The 21,341-nt window shown below is 53.9% G+C and overlaps 1 protein-coding gene across 1 annotated transcript in view; it reads left to right on the top strand.

Annotated features, from left to right (window-relative positions):
- Positions 1-561: 561 nt before the first annotated feature.
- The window catches only part of ATP4A (ATPase H+/K+ transporting subunit alpha), a gene marked incomplete at both ends in the record, with an annotated part of 36,979 nt that continues 16,199 nt past the window's right edge, over positions 562-21,341 (top strand). Inside the window, 13 exons of the mRNA XM_080639945.1 lie at positions 562-714; positions 1,052-1,111; positions 1,969-2,172; positions 2,286-2,399; positions 4,721-4,855; positions 5,976-6,093; positions 6,960-7,228; positions 8,819-9,017; positions 10,697-10,806; positions 11,750-11,884; positions 14,714-14,894; positions 15,353-15,522; positions 19,867-20,003. Coding sequence (XP_080496071.1) covers positions 562-714; positions 1,052-1,111; positions 1,969-2,172; positions 2,286-2,399; positions 4,721-4,855; positions 5,976-6,093; positions 6,960-7,228; positions 8,819-9,017; positions 10,697-10,806; positions 11,750-11,884; positions 14,714-14,894; positions 15,353-15,522; positions 19,867-20,003 — 1,985 coding nt within the window. The remainder of the gene's footprint in view (positions 715-1,051; positions 1,112-1,968; positions 2,173-2,285; positions 2,400-4,720; positions 4,856-5,975; positions 6,094-6,959; positions 7,229-8,818; positions 9,018-10,696; positions 10,807-11,749; positions 11,885-14,713; positions 14,895-15,352; positions 15,523-19,866; positions 20,004-21,341) is intronic.

Here is a 21,341-nt window from a genome sequence, read left to right as displayed (position 1 = left end):
TGATGATGATGATGATGATGATGGTGATGATGATGATGATGATGGTGATGATGATGATGGTTAATGATGATGGTTAATGATGATGATGATGGTTAATGATGATGATGATGATGATGATGATGGTTAATGATGATGGTTAATGATGATGATGATGGTGATGATGATGGTTAATGATGATGATGATGGTTAATGATGATGATGATGATGATGATGATGATGATGGTTAATGATGATGGTTAATGATGATGATGATGGTGATGATGATGGTTAATGATGATGATGATGGTTAATGATGATGATGATGATGATGATGATGATGATGGTTAATGATGATGATGATGGTTAATGATGATGATGATGATGATGATGATGATGATGGTTAATGATGATGATGATGGTTAATGATGATGATGATGATGGTTAATGATGATGATGATGATGATGATGGTTAATGATGATGATGATGATGATGATGATGATGGTTAATGATGATGATGATGATGATGATGGTGATGATGATGATGATGATGATGGTGATGGTGATGATGATGATGGTTAATGATGATGATGATGGTGATGATGACGGATCATGGACCAAGCTATCTCCTGCCCCAGAGCTATGAGATGGGCCCTCGGGGCAAAGCCCCAGCCCCGGCCAAGGGCCGAGGCCACCGCAAGGAGAAGCTGGAGGACATGAAGAAGGAGATGGACGTGGTATGAGGGCCCTGGGAGCCAATGGGGGCACGGGGAGCTCAATGGGAGCCAATGGGGGCACGGGGAGCTCAATGGGAGCCAATGGGGGCACGGGGAGCTCAATGGGAGCCAATGGGGGCACGGGGAGCTCAACGGGAGCCAATGGGGGCACGGGGAGCTCAACGGGAGCCAATGGGGGCACGGGGAGCTCAACGGGAGCCAATGGGGGCACGGGGAGCTCAACGGGAGCCAATGGGGGCACGGGGAGCTCAATGGGAGCCAATGGGGGGCACTGGGCGGTCCGTAGGGGATACTGGGAGGGACTGGGAGGTCAGAGGTCAGGGGTCGCTGTGCCCAGGATGACCACAAGCTGGACACCAGTGACCTGGAGACCAAGTACAGCACCAGCATCACCAAGGTGAGCCCATGGACCCCCATTGAGCCCCATTGAGCCCACTGATCCCCATGGACCCCCATTGAGCCCCATTGAGCCCACTGATCCCCATGGACCCCCATTGAGCCCCATTGAGCCCACTGATCCCCATGGACCCCCATTGAGCCCCATTGAGCCCACTGATCCCCATGGACCCCCATTGAGCCCCATTGAGCCCACTGATCCCCATGGACCCCCATTGAGCCCCATTGAGCCCACTGATCCCCATGGATCCCCATTGAGCCCCATTGACCCCACTGATCCCCATGGACCCCACTGATCCCCATTGACCCCACTGATCCCCATTGACCCCACTGATCCCCATGGACCCCCACTGATCCCCATTGACCCCATTGATCCCCATTGACCCCACTGATCCCCATTGACCCCATTGATCCCCATTGACCCCACTGATCCCCATTGACCCCATTGATCCCCATTGACCCCACTGATCCCCATGGACCCCATTGATCCCCATTGACCCCACTGATCCCCATGGACCCCATTGATCCCCGTTGATCCTCATTGACACCCATAGACCCCCACTGACACCCACAGACCCCCACTGACACCCATTGACAGCGATTGACACCCACTGACAACCACTGACCCCCATAGATCCCCATTGACCCCCATTGACACCCATTGACCCCTATAGATCCCCATTGATCCCTATTGACCCCCATTGACAGCCATTGATCCCCATTGATCCCTATTGACCCCCATTGACAGCCATTGATCCCCATTGATACCCATTGACACCCATTGACACCCATAGACCCCCATTCCCCCCATTGCCCCCATTGCCTCCATTGCCCCCATTGCCCCCCATTGTCCCACAGGGCCTGGCGGAGGCCGTGGCGGCCGAGCGGCTCCTTCGGGATGGTCCCAACGAGCTCCGTCCCCCCCGGGGCACCCCGGAATGCGTCAAGTTTGGCCGTCAGTTGGCCGGGGGCCTCCAGTGCCTGATGTGGGTCGCGGCCGCCATCTGCCTCATCGCCTATGGGGTGCAGGAGGGCGAGGGCGACCGCGGCAGCTCCGACAACGTACGGCGGGGGGGTATCCATGGGGGGGGTCCCCCCATAGGCCTCAACGGGGGAGCAGAGCCCCCTCTGGTTGAGGCCTGGTGGGGTTGTGCTCATGCGGTGCCACCCCATAGCTGTACCTGGCCATCGCCCTCATCGCCGTCGTGGTGGTCACCGGGTGCTTTGGCTACTACCAGGAGTTCAAGAGCACCAACATCATCGCCAGCTTCAAGAACCTGGTGCCTCAGGTGAGGTGGGAGCCGGAGAACCCCATAGGGACATCATCTCCACCATGGAGAATCCATAGGGACATCATCTCCATCATGGAGAACCCCATAGGGACATCATCTCCATCATGGAGAATCCATAGGGACATCATCTCCATCATGGAGAACCCCATAGGGACATCATCTCCACCATGGAGAATCCATAGGGACATCATCTCCATCATGGAGAACCCCATAGGGACATCATCTCCATCATGGAGAACCCATAGGGACATCATCTCCACCATGGAGAACCCCATAGGGACATCATCTCCATCATGGAGAATCCATAGGGACATCATCTCCACCATGGAGAACCCCATAGGGACATCATCTCCACCATGGAGAACCCCATAGGGACATCATCTCCACCATGGAGAACCCCATAGGGACATCATCTCCATCATGGAGAACCCCATAGGGACATCATCTCCACCATGGAGAATCCATAGGGACATCATCTCCATCATGGAGAACCCCATAGGGACATCATCTCCACCATGGAGAACCCCATAGGGACATCATCTCCATCATGGAGAACCCCATAGGGACATCATCTCCATCATGGAGAACCCATAGGGACATCATCTCCATCATGGAGAACCCCATAGGGACATCATCTCCACCATGGAGAACCCCATAGGGACATCATCTCCACCATGGAGAACCCCATAGGGACATCATCTCCATCATGGAGAACCCCATAGGGACATCATCTCCACCATGGAGAACCCCATAGGGACATCATCTCCACCATGGAGAATCCATAGGGACATCATCTCCATCATGGAGAACCCCATAGGGACATCATCTCCACCATGGAGAACCCCATAGGGACATCATCTCCATCATGGAGAACCCATAGGGACATCATCTCCATCATGGAGAACCCCATAGGGACATCATCTCCACCATGGAGAACCCCATAGGGACATCATCTCCACCATGGAGAATCCATAGGGACATCATCTCCATCATGGAGAACCCCATAGGGACATCATCTCCACCATGGAGAACCCCATAGGGACATCATCTCCATCATGGAGAACCCCATAGGGACATCATCTCCATCATGGAGAACCCATAGGGACATCATCTCCATCATGGAGAACCCATAAGGAAGTCATCTCCATCATGGAGAACCCATAAGGAAGTCATCTCCATCATGGAGAACCCATAAGGACGTCATCTCCATCATGGAGAACCCATAAGGAAGTCATCTCCATCATGGAGAACCCCATAGGGACGTCATCTCCATCATGGAGAACCCATAAGGACGTCATCTCCATCATGGAGAACCCATAAGGACGTCATCTCCATCATGGAGAACCCCATAGGGACATCATCTCCACCATGGAGAACCCCATAGGGACATCATCTCCATCATGGAGAACCCCATAGGGACATCATCTCCATCATGGAGAACCCATAGGGACATCATCTCCATCATGGAGAACCCATAAGGACGTCATCTCCATCATGGAGAATCCATAGGGACATCATCTCCATCATGGAGAACCCATAGGGACATCATCTCCATCATGGAGAACCCCATAGAGACATCATCTCCATCATGGAGAATCCATAGGGACATCATCTCCATCATGGAGAACCCATAAGGACGTAATCTCCATCATGGAGAACCCATAGGGACATCATCTCCATCATGGAGAATCCATAGGGACATCATCTCCACCATGGAGAATCCATAGGGACATCATCTCCATCATGGAGAACCCATAAGGAAGTCATCTCCATCATGGAGAACCCATAGGGACATCATCTCCATCATGGAGAATCCATAGGGACATCATCTCCACCATGGAGAATCCATAGGGACATCATCTCCATCATGGAGAACCCCATAGGGACATCATCTCCATCATGGAGAACCCCATAGGGACATCATCTCCATCATGGAGAACCCATAGGGACATCATCTCCATCATGGAGAACCCCATAGGGACATCATCTCCACCATGGAGAATCCATAGGGACATCATCTCCATCATGGAGAACCCCATAGGGACATCATCTCCATCATGGAGAACCCCATAGGGACATCATCTCCACCATGGAGAACCCATAGGGACATCATCTCCATCATGGAGAACCCCATAGGGACATCATCTCCATCATGGAGAACCCCATAGGGACATCATCTCCATCATGGAGAACCCCATAGGGACATCATCTCCACCATGGAGAACCCCATAGGGACATCTCCATGTAGACCCCATATGGACCTCACCTTCACCCTGTAGACCCCCTATGGACCTCATGGTCCCTGTTGTCCCCTGCAGCAAGCCACGGTGATCAGAGAGGGGGAGAAGCTCCAGATCAACGCCAACGAGCTGGTGGTGGGAGACCTGGTGGAGATCAAGGGGGGAGACCGCGTCCCGGCCGACATCCGCATCGTGTCGGCCCAGGGCTGCAAGGTCCCATGGGATGGGTGGAGATGGGATGGGATGGATGGAGATGGATGGAGATGCATGGATGGAGATGGATGGAGATGGATGGATGGAGATGGATGGATGGAGATGGGGATGGATGGAGATGGGATGGAGATGGAGATGGGATGGATGGAGATGGGATGGATGGAGATGGGGATGGATTGAGATGGGATGGATGGAGATGGGGATGGATGGAGATGGGGATGGATGGAGATGGGATGGATGGAGATGGGGATGGATGGAGATGGGATGGATGGAGATGGAATGGATGGAGATGGGATGGATGGAGATGGGGATGGATGGAGATGGGATGGATGGAGATGGGATGGATGGAGATGGATGGATGGAGATGGGGATGGATGGAGATGGGGATGGATGGAGATGGGATGGATGGAGATGGGATGGATGGAGATGGAATGGATGGAGATGGGGACGGATGGAGATGGGGACGGATGGAGATGGGATGGATGGAGATGGGATGGATGGAGATGGGATGGATGGAGATGGGATGGATGGAGATGGGGATGGATGGAGATGGGATGGATGGAGATGGGATGGATGGAGATGGGATGGATGGAGATGGATGGATGGAGATGGGATGGATGGAGATGGGATGGATGGAGATGGGATGGATGGAGATGGGATGGATGGAGATGGGGATGGATGGAGATGGGATGGATGGAGATGGATGGATGGAGATGGGATGGATGGAGATGGGATGGATGGAGATGGGATGGATGGAGATGGGATGGATGGAGATGGGATGGATGGAGATGGGATGGATGGAGATGGGGATGGATGGAGATGGGATGGATGGAGATGGATGGATGGAGATGGATGGATGGAGATGGGGATGGATGGAGATGGGGATGGATGGAGATGGGGATGGATGGAGATGGGGATGGATGGAGATGGGATGGATGGAGATGGATGGATGGAGATGGGGATGGATGGAGATGGGGATGGATGGAGATGGGGATGGATGGAGATGGGATGGATGGAGATGGATGGATGGAGATGGGGATGGATGGAGATGGAGATGGATGGAGATGGGCCCACAGTCCATCTCCATGGGGCTGAGGCCTCCAACCACCCTCATCTCCAGGTGGACAACTCGTCCCTGACCGGGGAGTCGGAGCCTCAGACGCGGTCGCCCGAATGCACCCATGAATCCCCCCTGGAGACACGGAACATCGCCTTCTTCTCCACCATGTGCTTGGAAGGTGGGGCCCGACATCACCTAGGGGTGCCATTCAGCACCTATGGGTGCCACCAGCGCCTATGGGGCCCAACATCACCTATGGCTGCCACCATGACCTATGGGTGCCACCAGCACCTATGGGTGCCATCAAGACTTTTAGGTGCAACCAAGTCCCTTTAGATGCCACCAGATCCCTTTAGATCCTACCTTGACCTTCAGATCCCATCAAGTCCCTTTAGATGCCACCAAGTCCATTGGGTTCCATTAAGTCCATTGGGTCCCATCAAGTCCCTTTAGGTCCCACCAACCCCATTAGATCCCATCAAGTCCCTTTAGATCCCATCAAGTCCATTGAGTCCAACCAACCCCATTAGATCCCATCAAGTCCCTTTAGATCCCATCAAGTCCATTGAGTCCAACCAACCCCATTAGATCCCATCAAGTCCCTTTAGATCCCATCAAGTCCCTTTAGATCCCATCAAGTCCCTTTAGGTTCCACCAAGTCCATTAGGTCCCACCAAGTCCATTGGGTTCCATTAAGTCCATTGGGTCCCATCAAGTCCCTTTAGGTCCCACCAACCCCATTAGCTCCCATCAACCCCATTAGATCCCATCAAGTCCCTTTAGGTTCCACCAAGTCCCTTTAGGTCCCACCAACCCCATTAGCTCCCATCAACCCCATTAGATCCCATCAAGTCCCTTTAGGTTCCACCAAGTCCCTTTAGGTCCCACCAACCCCATTAGCTCCCATCAACCCCATTAGATCCCCCCAAGTCCCTTTAGGTTCCACCAAGTCCATTGGGTCCCACCAACCCCATTAGATCCCCCCAAGTCCCTTTAGGTCCCACCAACCCCATCCCATCTCCCCCCTCCTTCCACGCCCCCCAGGCACGGCCATGGGCCTGGTGATCAACACCGGCGACAGGACCATCATCGGCCGCATCGCCAGCCTGGCCTCCGGCGTGGAGAACGAGAAGACCCCGATCGCCATCGAGATCGAGCACTTTGTGGACATCATCGCCGGCCTCGCCATCTTCTTCGGCGCCACCTTCTTCGTGGTGGCCATGGTCATCGGGTACCCCTTCCTGCGCGCCATGGTCTTCTTCATGGCCATCGTGGTGGCCTACGTGCCCGAGGGGCTGCTCGCCACCGTCACGGTAACCTTTCGGGCCCAGCAAGTCCCAATGAGGGCCCAGCAAGTCCATTGGGTCCCATCAAGTCCATTAGGTCCCATCAAGTCCCTTTAGGTCCCATCAAGTCCTTTGGATCCCATTAAGTCTATTGGGTCCCATCAAGTCCATTGGGTCCCATCAAGTCCATTGGGTCCCATCAAGTCCATTAGGTCCCATCAAGTCCCTTTAGGTCCCATCAAGTCCATTGGGTCCCATCAAGTCCATTGGGTCCCACCAACCCCATTAGATCCCATCAAGTCCCTTTAGATCCCATCAAGTCCATTGGGTCCCATCAAATCCATTGGGTCCCACCAACCCCATTAGATCCCATCAAGTCCCTTTAGGTCCCATCAAGTCCCTTTAGGTCCCATGAAGTCCATCAGGTCCCATCAAGTCCATTAGGTCCCATCAAGTCCCTTAAGGTCCCATCAAGTCCCTTTAGGTCCCATCAAGTCCTTTGGATCCCATTAAGTCCATTGGGTCCCATCAAGTCCATTGGGTCCCACCAAACCCATTAGATCCCATCAAGTCCCTTTAGGTCCCATGAAGTCCATCAGGTCCCATCAAGTCCATTGGGTCCCATCAAGTCCATTAGGTCCCATCAAGTCCATTGGGTCCCATCAAGTCCATTAGATCCCATCAAGTCCATTAGGTCCCATCAAGTCCCAATGAGGTCCCATCAAGTCCATTAGGTCCCATCAAGTCCCTTTAGGTCCCATCAAGTCCTTTGGATCCCATTAAGTCCATCGGGTCCCATCAAGTCCATTGGGTCCCACCAACCGCATTAGATCCCATCAAGTCCCTTTAGGTCCCATGAAGTCCATCAGGTCCCATCAAGTCCATTAGGTCCCATCAAGTCCCAATGAGGTCCCATCAAGTCCATTGGGTCCCATCAAGTCCATTAGATCCCATCAAGTCCATTAGGTCCCATCAAGTCCCAATGAGGTCCCATCAAGTCCATTAGGTCCCATCAAGTCCCTTTAGGTCCCATCAAGTCCTTAGGATCCCATTAAGTCCATTGGGTCCCATCAAGTCCATTGGGTCCCACCAACCCCATTAGATCCCATCAAGTCCCTTTAGGTCCCATCAAGTCCATCAGGTCCCATCAAGTCCATTAGGTCCCATCAAGTCCCAATGAGGTCCCATCAAGTCCATTAGGTCCCATCAAGTCCCTTTAGGTCCCATCAAGTCCTTTGGATCCCATTAAGTCCATTGGGTCCCATCAAGTCCATTGGGTCCCACCAAACCCATTAGATCCCATCAAGTCCATTGGGTCCCACCAACCCCATTAGATCCCATCAAGTCCATCAGGTCCCATCAAGTCCCTTTAGGTCCCATCAAGTCCTTTGGATCCCATTAAGTCCATTGTGTCCCATCAAGTCCATTGGGTCCCACCAACCCCATTAGATCCCATCAAGTCCATTAGGTCCTATCAAGTCCCAGTGAGGTCCCATCAAGTCCATTGGATCCCCTCAAGCCCTTTAGGTCCCACCACATCCCTTTAGGTCCCATCCCACCCTATGGACATCCTTACGGTCCCTATGGGCCCTCCTGCCCCTCGGGCCCCCCCCATAGGTGTGCCTGTCGCTGACGGCCAAGCGCCTGGCGCGCAAGAACTGCGTGGTGAAGAACCTGGAGGCCGTGGAGACCTTGGGCTCCACATCCACCATCTGCTCCGACAAGACCGGGACCCTGACCCAGAACCGCATGACCGTGGCGCACCTCTGGTTCGACAACCACATCCACACCGCCGACACCACTGAGGACCAGTCGGGTGCGTTGGGGGCTCCAAAGGGGGTTCCTCGGGGTTCCGGGCCAGCTCTCTGGGTCTTCATGGGTCCTTTCCATCACTCGAAGGTCATTATGGGTCCCTTCAATCACTATGGGTCATTATGGGTCCCATCCATCACTATGGGCCATTATGGATCCCATCCATCACTATGGGTCATTATGGATCCCATCCATCACTATGGGTCATTATGGATCCCATCCATCACTATGGGTCATTATGGGTCCCATCCATCACTATGGGTCATTATGGGTCCCTTCCATCACTATAGGTCATTATGGGTCCCATCCATCACTATGGGTCATTATGGGTCCCATCCATCACTATGGGTCATTATGGGTCCCATCTATCACTATGGGTCATTATGGATCCCATTCATCACTATGGGTCATTATGGATCCCATCCATCACTATGGGTCATTATGGATCCCATCCATCACTATGGGTCATTATGGATCCCATCTATCACTATGGGTCATTATGGATCCCATGCATCACTATAGGTCATTATGGATCCCATCCATCACTATGGGTCATTATGGATCCCATCTATCACTATGGGTCATTATGGATCCCATCCATCACTATAGGTCATTATGGATCCCATCCATCCCTATGGGTCATTATGGATCCCATCTATCACTATGGGTCATTATGGATCCCATACATCCCTATAGGTCATTATGGATCCCATCCATCACTATGGGTCATTATGGGTCCCTTCCATCACTATGGGTCATTATGGATCCCATCCGTCACTATAGGTCATTATGGATCCCATCCATCACTATAGGTCATTATGGATCCCATCCGTCACTATGGGTCATTATGGATCCCATCCATCACTATGGGTCATTATGGATCCCATCCATCACTATAGGTCATTATGGGTCCCTTCCATCACTATGGACCATTATGGATCCCATCCATCACTATGGGTCATTATGGATCCCATCCATCCCTATAGGTCATTATGGATCCCATCCATCACTATGGGTCATTATGGATCCCATCCATCACTATAGGTCATTATGGATCCCATCCATCCCTATAGGTCATTATGGATCCCATCCGTCACTATGGGTCATTATGGATCCCATCCATCACTATAGGTCATTATGGATCCCATCCATCACTATGGGTCATTATGGATCCCATCCATCACTATAGGTCATTATGGATCCCTTCAATCACTATGGGCCATTATGGATCCCATCCATCACTATGGGTCATTAAGGATCCCATCCATCACTATGGGTCATTATGGATCCCATCCATCACTATGGGTCATTATGGATCCCATCCATCACTATAGGTCATTATGGATCCCTTCAATCACTATGGGCCATTATGGATCCCATCCATCACTATGGGTCATTATGGATCCCTTCAATCACTATGGGTCATTATGGATCCCATCCATCACTATGGGTCATTATGGATCCCATCCATCACTATGGGTCATTAAGGATCCCATCCATCACTATGGGTCATTATGGATCCCATCCATCCCTATAGGTCGTTATGGGTCCCTTCCATCCCTATAGGTCATTATGGGTGACAAGGTCCATAACCACCTCTCCCAGCCCCCTATATGGCCCCTATACACCCCTATGGTGCCCTCCTCCATGGTGACCCCCATCCCTCGTGTCCCCCCACCCCAGGGCAGAGCTTCGACCAATCCTCGGAGACCTGGACCATGCTGAGCCGCGTCCTCGCCCTCTGCAATAGGGCCCAGTTCAAGCCCGGCCAGGACAACGTCCCTATAGCCAAGGTGGGACCTATAGCGACCCTATAGGGGGCTTATATGGGGCTGCAAGGGGGTTATATGGGCTTTCTATGGCGGTTAGAGGGGGGTATGGGGAGGTTATGGGGCTGCGAGGGACATATAGACCCCCTATATGGACCCTCTATGGGGCTGGGAGGGGTTTATATGGAGTTTATGGGGCTGAGAGAGGCCCTATATGGGGCTGAGGTGAGCCTATAGGCAGCTTATGGGGTTGAAGGGGGCTTCTAGGGACCGTATATGGGGTGGGAGGGGTCTTTAGGTGCCATATATGGGGCTGGGAGGGGTCTTTAGGTGCCATATATGGGGCTGGGAGGGGTCTTTAGGGGCCATATATGGGGCTGGGAGGGGTCTTTAGGTGCCATATATGGGGCTGGGAGGGGTCTTCAGGTGCCATATATGGGGCTGGGAGGGGTCTTCAGGTGCCATATATGGGGCTGGGAGGGGTCTTTAGGGGCCATATATGGGGCTGGGAGGGGTCTTCAGGTGCCATATATGGGGCTGGGAGGGGTCTTCAGGTGCCATATATGGGGCTGGGAGGGGTCTTCAGGTGCCATATATGGGGCTGGGAGGGGTCTTTAGGGGCCATATATGGGGCTGGGAGGGATCTTTAGGGGCCATATATGGGGCTGGGAGGGATCTTTAGGGGCCATATATGGGGCTGGGAGGGATCTTTAGGGGCCATATATGGGGCTGGGAGGGGTCTTCAGGTGCCATATATGGGGCTGGGAGGGGTCTTTAGGGACCATATATGGGGCTGGGAGGGGTCTTCAGGTGCCATCTATGGGGCTGGGAGGGGCTTATAAGGCCCATCTATGGGGCTGGGAGGGGTCCTATAGGGACCTGCTGTGTGCGTAGCAGGGGCGGGGCGAGGGGGGGGTGTGTGTGGGTGTGTGGCCCCGCCCCCTGATCGAAGCCCCGCCCCCTGTAGCGTGACGTCATCGGCGACGCCTCGGAGACGGCGCTGCTCAAGTTCGCGGAGGTGACGCTGGGGCCGGTGGCGGCGCTGAGGGCCCGGTTCCCCAAGGTGCTGGAGCTGCCCTTCAACTCCAGCAACAAGTTCCAGGTGCGCCCAGGGGGCTATGGGGCAATGGGGGCAATGGGGGTGATGGGGGCAATGGGGGGCAATGGGGGCAATGGGGGTAATGGGGGCAATGGGGGCAATGGGGGCAATGGGGGCAATGGGGGGAATGGGGGGAATGGGGGCAATGGGGGGAATGGGGGCAATGGGGGGAATGGGGGGAATGGGGGCAATGGGGGTGATGGGGGCAATGGGGGGAATGGGGGGAATGGGGGCAATGGGGGGAATGGGGGCAATGGGGGCAATGGGGGCAATGGGGGTGATGGGGGGCAATGGGGGCAATGGGGGCAATGGGGGTGATGGGGGCAATGGGGGGAATGGGTGCGATGGGGGCAATGGGGGAATGGGGGCAATGGGGGGCAATGGGGGTAATGGGGGCAATGGGGGCAATGGGGGGCAATGGGGGCGATGGGGTCAATGAAGACAATGGAGGGACCCCATTGGCAACCATAAACCCCATTTTGACCCATAGACCCCATTGTGACCATAGATCCCATTGGCACCCATAGACCCCATAGGGACCCATAGACCTCATTGTGACCCATAGACCCCATTGGCGCCCATAGACCTCATTGTGACCATAGATCCCATTGGTGCCCATAGAGACCCCATAGGGACCCATAGACCCCATTGTGACCCATAGACCTCATTGGTGCCCATAGACCCTATAGGGACCCATAGACCCCATTAGCACCCATAGACCCCATTGGCACCCATAGACCCCATTGGCACCCATAGACTCCATAGGGACCCATAGACCCCATTGGCACCCATAGACTCCAAACGGACCCATAGACCCCATTGTGACCATAGATCCCATTGGCGCCCATAGACCCCATAGGGACCCATAGACCCCATAGGGACCCATAGACCCCATAGGGACCCATAGACCTCATTGGTGCCCATAGACCCCATAGGGACCCATAGACCCCATTAGCGCCCATAGACCTCATTGTGACCATAGATCCCATTGGTGCCCATAGAGACCCCATAGGGACCCATAGACCCCATTGTGACCCATAGACCCCATTGGCGCCCATAGACCCCATTGGCGCTCGTAGACCCCATTAGCACCCATAGACCCCATTAGCACCAATAGACCCCATTGTCACCCATAGACCCCATTAGCACCAATAGACCCCATTGGTGCCCATAGTCCCCATTGTGACCATAGACCCCATAGTGATCCATAGTCCCCATAGTGACCCATAGTCCCCATAGTGACCCATAGTCCCCATAGTGACCATAGTCCCCATAGTGACCCATAGACCCCATAGTGACCCATAGACCCCATAGGGACCCATAGACCCCATAGTGACCCATAGACCCCATAGTGACCCATAGTCCCCATAGTGAGCCATAGTCCCCACAGTGACTCATAGACCCCATAGTGACCCATAGCCCCCATAGTGACCCATAGCCCCCATAGTGACCCATAGACCCCATAGGGACCCATAGACCCCATAGTGACCCATAGACCCCATAGTGACCCATAGTCCCCATAGTGACCCATAGACCCCATTGACACCCATAGTGACCCATAGTCCCCATAGTGACCCATAGACCCCATAGTGACCCATAGTCCCCATAGGCACCCATAGACCCCATTGACACCCATAGCCCCCATAGTGACCCATAGACCCCACAGTGACCCATAGACCCCATAGTGACCCATAGACCCCATAGTGACCCATAGTCCCCATAGTGACCCATAGTCCCCACAGTGACCCATAGACCCCATAGGGACCCATAGTCCCCATAGTGACCCATAGTCCCCACAGTGACCCATAGACCCCATAGTGACCCATAGTCCCCATAGTGACCCATAGACCCCATAGTGACCCATAGACCCAACAGTGACCCATAGACCCCATTGACACCCATAGACCCCATTGACACCCATAGACCCCATAGTGACCCATAGACCCCATAGTGACCCATAGTCCCCATAGTGACCCATAGTCCCCACAGTGACCCATAGACCCCATAGGGACCCATAGTCCCCATAGTGACCCATAGTCCCCACAGTGACCCATAGACCCCATAGTGACCCATAGTCCCCATAGTGACCCATAGACCCCATAGTGACCCATAGACCCAACAGTGACCCATAGACCCCATTGACACCCATAGACCCCATTGACACCCATAGACCCCATAGTGACCCATAGTCCCCACAGTGACCCATAGACCTCATTGACACCCATAGCCCCCATTGACACCCATAGACCCCATAGGGACCCATAGACCCCATAGGGACCCATAGACCCCATTGACACCCATAGACCCCATAGGGACCCATAGACCCCATAGGGACCCATAGACCCCATTGACACCCATAGACCCCATAGGGACCCATAGACCCCATAGGGACCCATAGACCCCATTGACACCCATAGACCCCATTGACACCCATAGACCCCATAGTGACCCATAGACCCCATTGACACACATAGTCCCCATAGTGACCCATAGTCCCCATAGTGACCCATAGTCCCCATAGTGACCCATAGACCCCATAGTGACCCATAGTCCCCATAGTGACCCATAGTCCCCACAGTGACCCATAGACCCCATTGACACCCATAGACCCCATTGACACCCATAGACCCCATAGTGACCCATAGTCCCCACAGTGACCCATAGACCTCATTGACACCCATAGCCCCCATTGACACCCATAGACCCCATAGGGACCCATAGACCCCATAGGGACCCATAGACCCCATTGACACCCATAGACCCCATAGGGACCCATAGACCCCATAGGGACCCATAGACCCCATAGGGACCCACAGCCCCTGTTGCCCACAGGTGTCGGTGCACGAGGCCGGGGAGCGGCAGCTGCTGGTGCTGAAGGGGGCCCCGGAGCGGGTCCTGGAGCGCTGCAGCCACGTCCTGCTCAAGGGCCAGGAGCTGCCCCTGGACCAGCAGTGGAGGGAGGCCTTCGAGGGGGCCTACGCGGAGCTGGGGGGGCGAGGGGAGAGGGTCCTGGGTGAGTGCGGACGGGGGGGACAATGGGGGGGTGATGGGGATGGGGGGGACCAAGGGGTGATGGGGACATGTCCCATACCCGATACCCCATACCCGATACCCCATACCCCATACCCCATACCCCATACCCCATATCCCATACCTCATACCCCATATCCCATATCCCATACCCCATATCCCATACCCCATACCCCATACCCCATATCCCATATCCCATACCCCATATCCCATACCCCATATCCCATATCCCATACCCCATACCCCATACCCCATACCCCATACCCCATACCCCATACCCCATATCCCATACCCCATACCCCATATCCCATACCCCATACCCCATATCCCATATCCCATACCCCATACCCCATATCCCATACCCCATACCCCATACATCCCATATTACCCCCTATATCCCCCCCATACCCCCCGTTCCCCCGTGCCCCCCTCTCCCCGCAGGGTTCTGTGCCCGCTGGCTCCCCCCCGGCTCGGTGGCCGCGGGGCTGGACCCGGAGGAGCTCCCGGCGCTGGCCTCGGGGCTCTGCTTCGGGGGCCTCGTGGCCATGATCGACCCCCCCCGCGCCACCGTGCCCCAGGCGGTGCTCAAGTGCCGGACGGCCGGGATCCGGGTACGGGGAGAACAATGGGAGAACGGGGAGAGAACGGGGGGAGAACGATGGGAGAACGATGGGAGAACGGGGGGAGAACAATGGGAGAACAATGGGAGAACGATGGGAGAACGATGGGAGAACGATGGGAGAACGATGGGAGAACAATGGGAGAACGGGGGGAGAACGATGGGAGAACGATGGGAGAACGATGGGAGAACGATGGGAGAACAATGGGAGAACGATGGGAGAACGATGGGAGAACAATGGGAGAACGATGGGAGAACAATGGGAGAACGATGGGAGAACAATGGGAGAACGATGGGAGAACAATGGGAGAACGTTGGGGGAACGATGGGGGAACAATGGGAGAACGATGGGAGAACAGGGGGAGAACAATGGGAGAACGATGGGAGAACGATGGGAGAACGATGGGAGAACGATGGGAGAACGGTGGGAGAACAATGGGAGAACGATGGGAGAACGATGGGAGAACGATGGGAGAACGATGGGAGAACAATGGGAGAACGATGGGAGAACAATGGGAGAACGATGGGAGAACGGGGGGAGAACGGTGGGAGAACAATGGGAGAACGATGGGAGAACGGGGGGAGAACAATGGGAGAACGATGGGAGAACGATGGGAGAACGATGGGAGAACGATGGGAGAACGATGGGAGAACGATGGGAGAACGATGGGAGAACGATGGGAGAACGATGGGAGAACGATGGGAGAACAATGGGAGAACGATGGGAGAACGGGGGGAGAACGGGGGGAGAACGATGGGAGAACGATGGGAGAACGGGGGGAGAACAATGGGAGAACAATGGGAGAACGATGGGAGAACGATGGGAGAACGATGGGAGAACGATTGGGGAACGGGGGGAGAACAATGGGAGAACAATGGGAGAACGGGGGGAGAACAATGGGAGAACAATGGGAGAACGATGGGAGAACGGTGGGAGAACGATGGGAGAACAATGGGAGAACGATGGGAGAACGATGGGGGAACGATGGGAGAACGATGGGAGAATAATGGGAGAACGGTGGGAGAACAATGGGAGAACGATGGGAGAACGATGGGAGAACAATGGGAGAACAATGGGAGAACAATGGGAGAACGATGGGAGAACGATGGGGGAACGATGGGAGAACGATGGGAGAACGATGGGAGAACGATGGGAGAACAATGGGAGAACGATGGGAGAACAATGGGAGAACGATGGGAGAACGATGGGAGAACGATGGGAGAACAATGGGAGAACGATGGGAGAACGGGGGGAGAACGGGGGGAGAACGATGGGAGAACGATGGGAGAACGATGGGAGAACGATGGGAGAACGATGGGAGAACGGGGGGAGAACGATGGGAGAACGATGGGAGAACGATGGGAGAACGATGGGAGAACGATGGGAGAACGATGGGGGAACGATGGGGGAACGATGGGAGAACGATGGGAGAACGATGGGAGAACGATGGGGGAACGATGGGAGAACGATGGGAGAACGATGGGAGAACGATGGGAGAACGATGGGAGAACAATGGGAGAACAATGGGAGAACGATGGGAGAACGATGGGAGAACGATGGGAGAATAATGGGAGAACGATGGGAGAACGATGGGGGAACGATGGGAGAACGATGGGAGAACGGTGGGAGAACAATGGGAGAACGATGGGAGAACGATGGGAGAACGATGGGAGAACAATGGGAGAACGATGGGAGAACGATGGGAGAACGATGGGATAACGGAGGGATAACGGGGGGATAACAATGGGATAACGGGGGAGAACAATGAGATAACGGGGGGAGAACAATGGGATAACGATGGGATAACGGTGGGATAACAGTTGGATAGAGCGGGATAACAACAGTATAACAATGGCATAACAATGGGATAGAGTGGGATAACAATGGGATAACAACGGAATAACAACGGGAGAGAGTGTGGTACGAGGGGATAGGACGGGATAGAATGGAATAGAATGGGATATATGGGATAGTATGGGATAATATGGGGTAATGTGGGGTAATACGGGATAATATGGGATATATGGGTTAATACAGTATGTATGGGATGTATGGGGTACGGGGTATTATGGGGTATGGGGTATGGGATATGGGGTATGGGGTATGGGGTATGGGGTATGGGATATGGGATATGGGGTATGGGGTATTATGGAGTATGGGATATGGGATATGGGATATGGGATATGGGGTATGGGGTATGGGATATGGGGTATGGGATATGGGGTATGGGGTATGGGATATGGGGTATGGGATATGGGGTATGGGGTATGGGATATGGGATATGGGATATGGGATATGGGGTATGGGGTATGGGATATGGGGTATGGGATATGGGGTATGGGATATGGGATATGGGGTATGGGATATGGGGTATGGGATATGGGGTATGGGATATGGAGTATGGGATATGGGATATGGGGTACGGGGTATTATGGAGTATGGGGTATGGGATATGGGATATGGGGTATGGGGTATGGGGTATGGGATATGGGGTATGGGGTATGGGGTATGGGATATGGGATATGGGGTATGGGGTATTATGGAGTATGGGATATGGGATATGGGATATGGGGTATGGGGTATGGGATATGGGGTATGGGATATGGGATATGGAGTATGGGATATGGGATATGGGGTATGGGGTATTATGGAGTATGGGGTATGGGATATGGGATATGGGGTATGGGGTATGGGGTATGGGATATGGGGTATGGGATATGGGATATGGGGTATGGGGTATTATGGAGTATGGGATATGGGATATGGGATATGGGATATGGGGTATGGGGTATGGGGTATGGGGTATGGGATATGGGATATGGGATATGGGGTATGGGGTATGGGGTATGGGATATGGGATATGGGATATGGGGTATGGGGTATGGGGTATGGGGTATGGGATATGGGATATGGGGTATGGGGTATGGGGTATGGGATATGGGATATGGGATATGGGGTATGGGGTATGGGGTATGGGATATGGGATATGGGGTATGGGGTATGGGGTATGGGATATGGGATATGGGGTATGGGGTATTATGGAGTAGGGGGTATGGGGTATGGGGTATGGGGTATGGGATATGGGATATGGGGTATGGGGTATTATGGAGTATGGGGTATGGGATATGGGATATGGGGTATGGGGTATGGGATATGGGATATGGGATATGGGGTATGGGGTATGGGGTATTATGGAGTATGGGATATGGGATATGGGATATTGTGTATGGGATATGGGATATGGGGTATGGGGTATTATGGAGTATGGGGTATGGGATATGGGGTATGGGATATAGGGTATGGGTTATTATGGGATATGGGGTATGGGGTATTATGGAGTATGGGATATGGGATATGGGATATGGGATATGGGGTATGGGGTATGGGATATGGGGTATGGGATATGGGATATGGAGTATGGGATATGGGATATGGGGTATGGGGTATTATGGAGTATGGGGTATGGGATATGGGATATGGGGTATGGGGTATGGGGTATGGGATATGGGGTATGGGATATGGGATATGGGGTATGGGGTATTATGGAGTATGGGGTATGGGATATGGGGTATGGGATATAGGGTATGGGTTATTATGGGATATGGGGTATGGGGTATTATGGAGTATGGGATATGGGATATGGGATATGGGGTATGGGATATGGGGTATGGGATATGGGATATGGAGTATGGGATATGGGATATGGGGTATGGGGTATTATGGAGTATGGGGTATGGGATATGGGATATGGGGTATGGGGTATGGGGTATGGGATATGGGGTATGGGATATGGGATATGGGGTATGGGGTATTATGGAGTATGGGATATGGGATATGGGATATGGGATATGGGATATGGGATATGGGGTATGGGGTATGGGGTATGGGATATGGGATATGGGATATGGGGTATGGGGTATGGGGTATGGGATATGGGATATGGGGTATGGGGTATGGGGTATGGGATATGGGATATGGGATATGGGGTATGGGGTATGGGGTATGGGATATGGGGTATGGGGTATGGGGTATGGGGTATGGGATATGGGATATGGGGTATGGGGTATTATGGAGTATGGGGTATGGGATATGGGATATGGGGTATGGGGTATGGGATATGGGATATGGGGTATGAGGTATGGGGTATTATGGAGTATGGGATATGGGATATGGGATATGGGATATTGTGTATGGGATATGGGATATGGGGTATGGGGTATTATGGAGTATGGGGTATGGGATATGGGGTATGGGATATAGGGTATGGGTTATTATGGGATATGGGGTATGGGGTATTATGGGGTATGGGGTCCCTGACCCTGCTCCCCCCCATAGGTGATCATGGTGACCGGGGACCACCCCATCACGGCCAAGGCCATCGCGGCCGCTGTGGGCATCATCTCCGAGGGCAGCGAGACCCCCGAGGAGGTGGCGGCCAGGCTGAGGGTGCCCTTGGAGCACGTGGACCCCAGGTGGGACCATGGTGGCCATCGGTGGCCTATGGTGGCCACTGGTGGTCTATGGTGGCCATTGGTGGTCTATGGTGGCCATTGGTGGCCTATGGTAGCCATTGGTCTATGGTGGCCATCGGTGGCCTATGGTGGCCATTGGTGGTCTATGGTGGCCATCGGTGGTCTATGGTGGCCATTGGTGGTCTATGGTGGCCATTGGTCTATGGTGGCCATTGGTGGTCTATGGTGGCCATTGGTGGCCTATGGTGGCCATTGGTGGCCTATGGTAGCCATTGGTCTATGGTGGCCATCGGTGGCCTATGGTGGCCACTGGTGGTCTATGGTGGCCATTGGTGGTCTATGGTGGCCATTGGTCTATGGTGGCCATCGGTGGTCTATGGTGGCCATTGGTGGTCTATGGTGGCCATCGGTGGTCTATGGTGGCCATTGGTGGCCTATGGTAGCCATCGGTGGTCTATGGTGGCCATCGGTGGTCTATGGTGGCCATTGGTGGCCTATGGTAGCCATTGGTCTATGGTGGCCATCGGTGGCCTATGGTGGCCATTGGTGGTCTATGGTGGCCATCGGTGGTCTATGGTGGCCATTGGTGGTCTATGGTGGCCATTGGTGGTCTATGGTGGCCATTGGTCTATGGTGGCCATCGGTGGTCTATGGTGGCCATTGGTGGTCTATGGTGGCCATTGGTCTATGGTGGCCATTGGTGGTCTATGGTGGCCATTGGTGGTCTATGGTGGCCATTGGTGGCCTATGGTAGCCATTGGTCTATGGTGGCCATCGGTGGCCTATGGTGGCCACTGGTGGCCTATGGTGGCCATTGGTGGTCTATGGTGGCCATTGGTCTATGGTGGCCATCGGTGGTCTATGGTGGCCATTGGTGGTCTATGGTGGCCATCGGTGGTCTATGGTGGCCATTGGTGGCCTATGGTAGCCATCGGTGGTCTATGGTGGCCATCGGTGGTCTATGGTGGCCATTGGTGGTCTATGGTGGCCATTGGTGGTCTATGGTGGCCATTGGTGGCCTATGGTAGCCATTGGTCTATGGTGGCCATCGGTGGTCTATGGTGGCCATTGGTGGCCTATGGTGGCCATTAGTCTATGGTGGCCATCGGTGGTCTATGGTGGCCATTGGTGGTCTATGGTGGCCATTGGTGGTCTATGGTGGCCATTGGTCTATGGTGGCCATTGGTGGTCTATGGTGGCCATTGGTCTATGGTGGCCATTGAGGGACCATGGTGGCCATTGGTGGCCTATGGTAGCCATTGGTCTATGGTAGCCATCGGTGGCCTATGGTGGCCATTGGTGGTCTATGGTGGCCATCGGTGGTCTATGGTGGCCATT

The sequence above is a fragment of the Psittacula echo genome (genome assembly GCF_963264785.1).
Source record: "Psittacula echo genome assembly, contig: SCAFFOLD_115, whole genome shotgun sequence".
Taxonomy (NCBI): Eukaryota; Metazoa; Chordata; class Aves; order Psittaciformes; family Psittacidae; genus Psittacula; species Psittacula echo.
The sequence above is the reverse complement of the archived record's forward strand: the minus strand, read 5'-3'. Positions and strand labels throughout refer to the sequence as shown.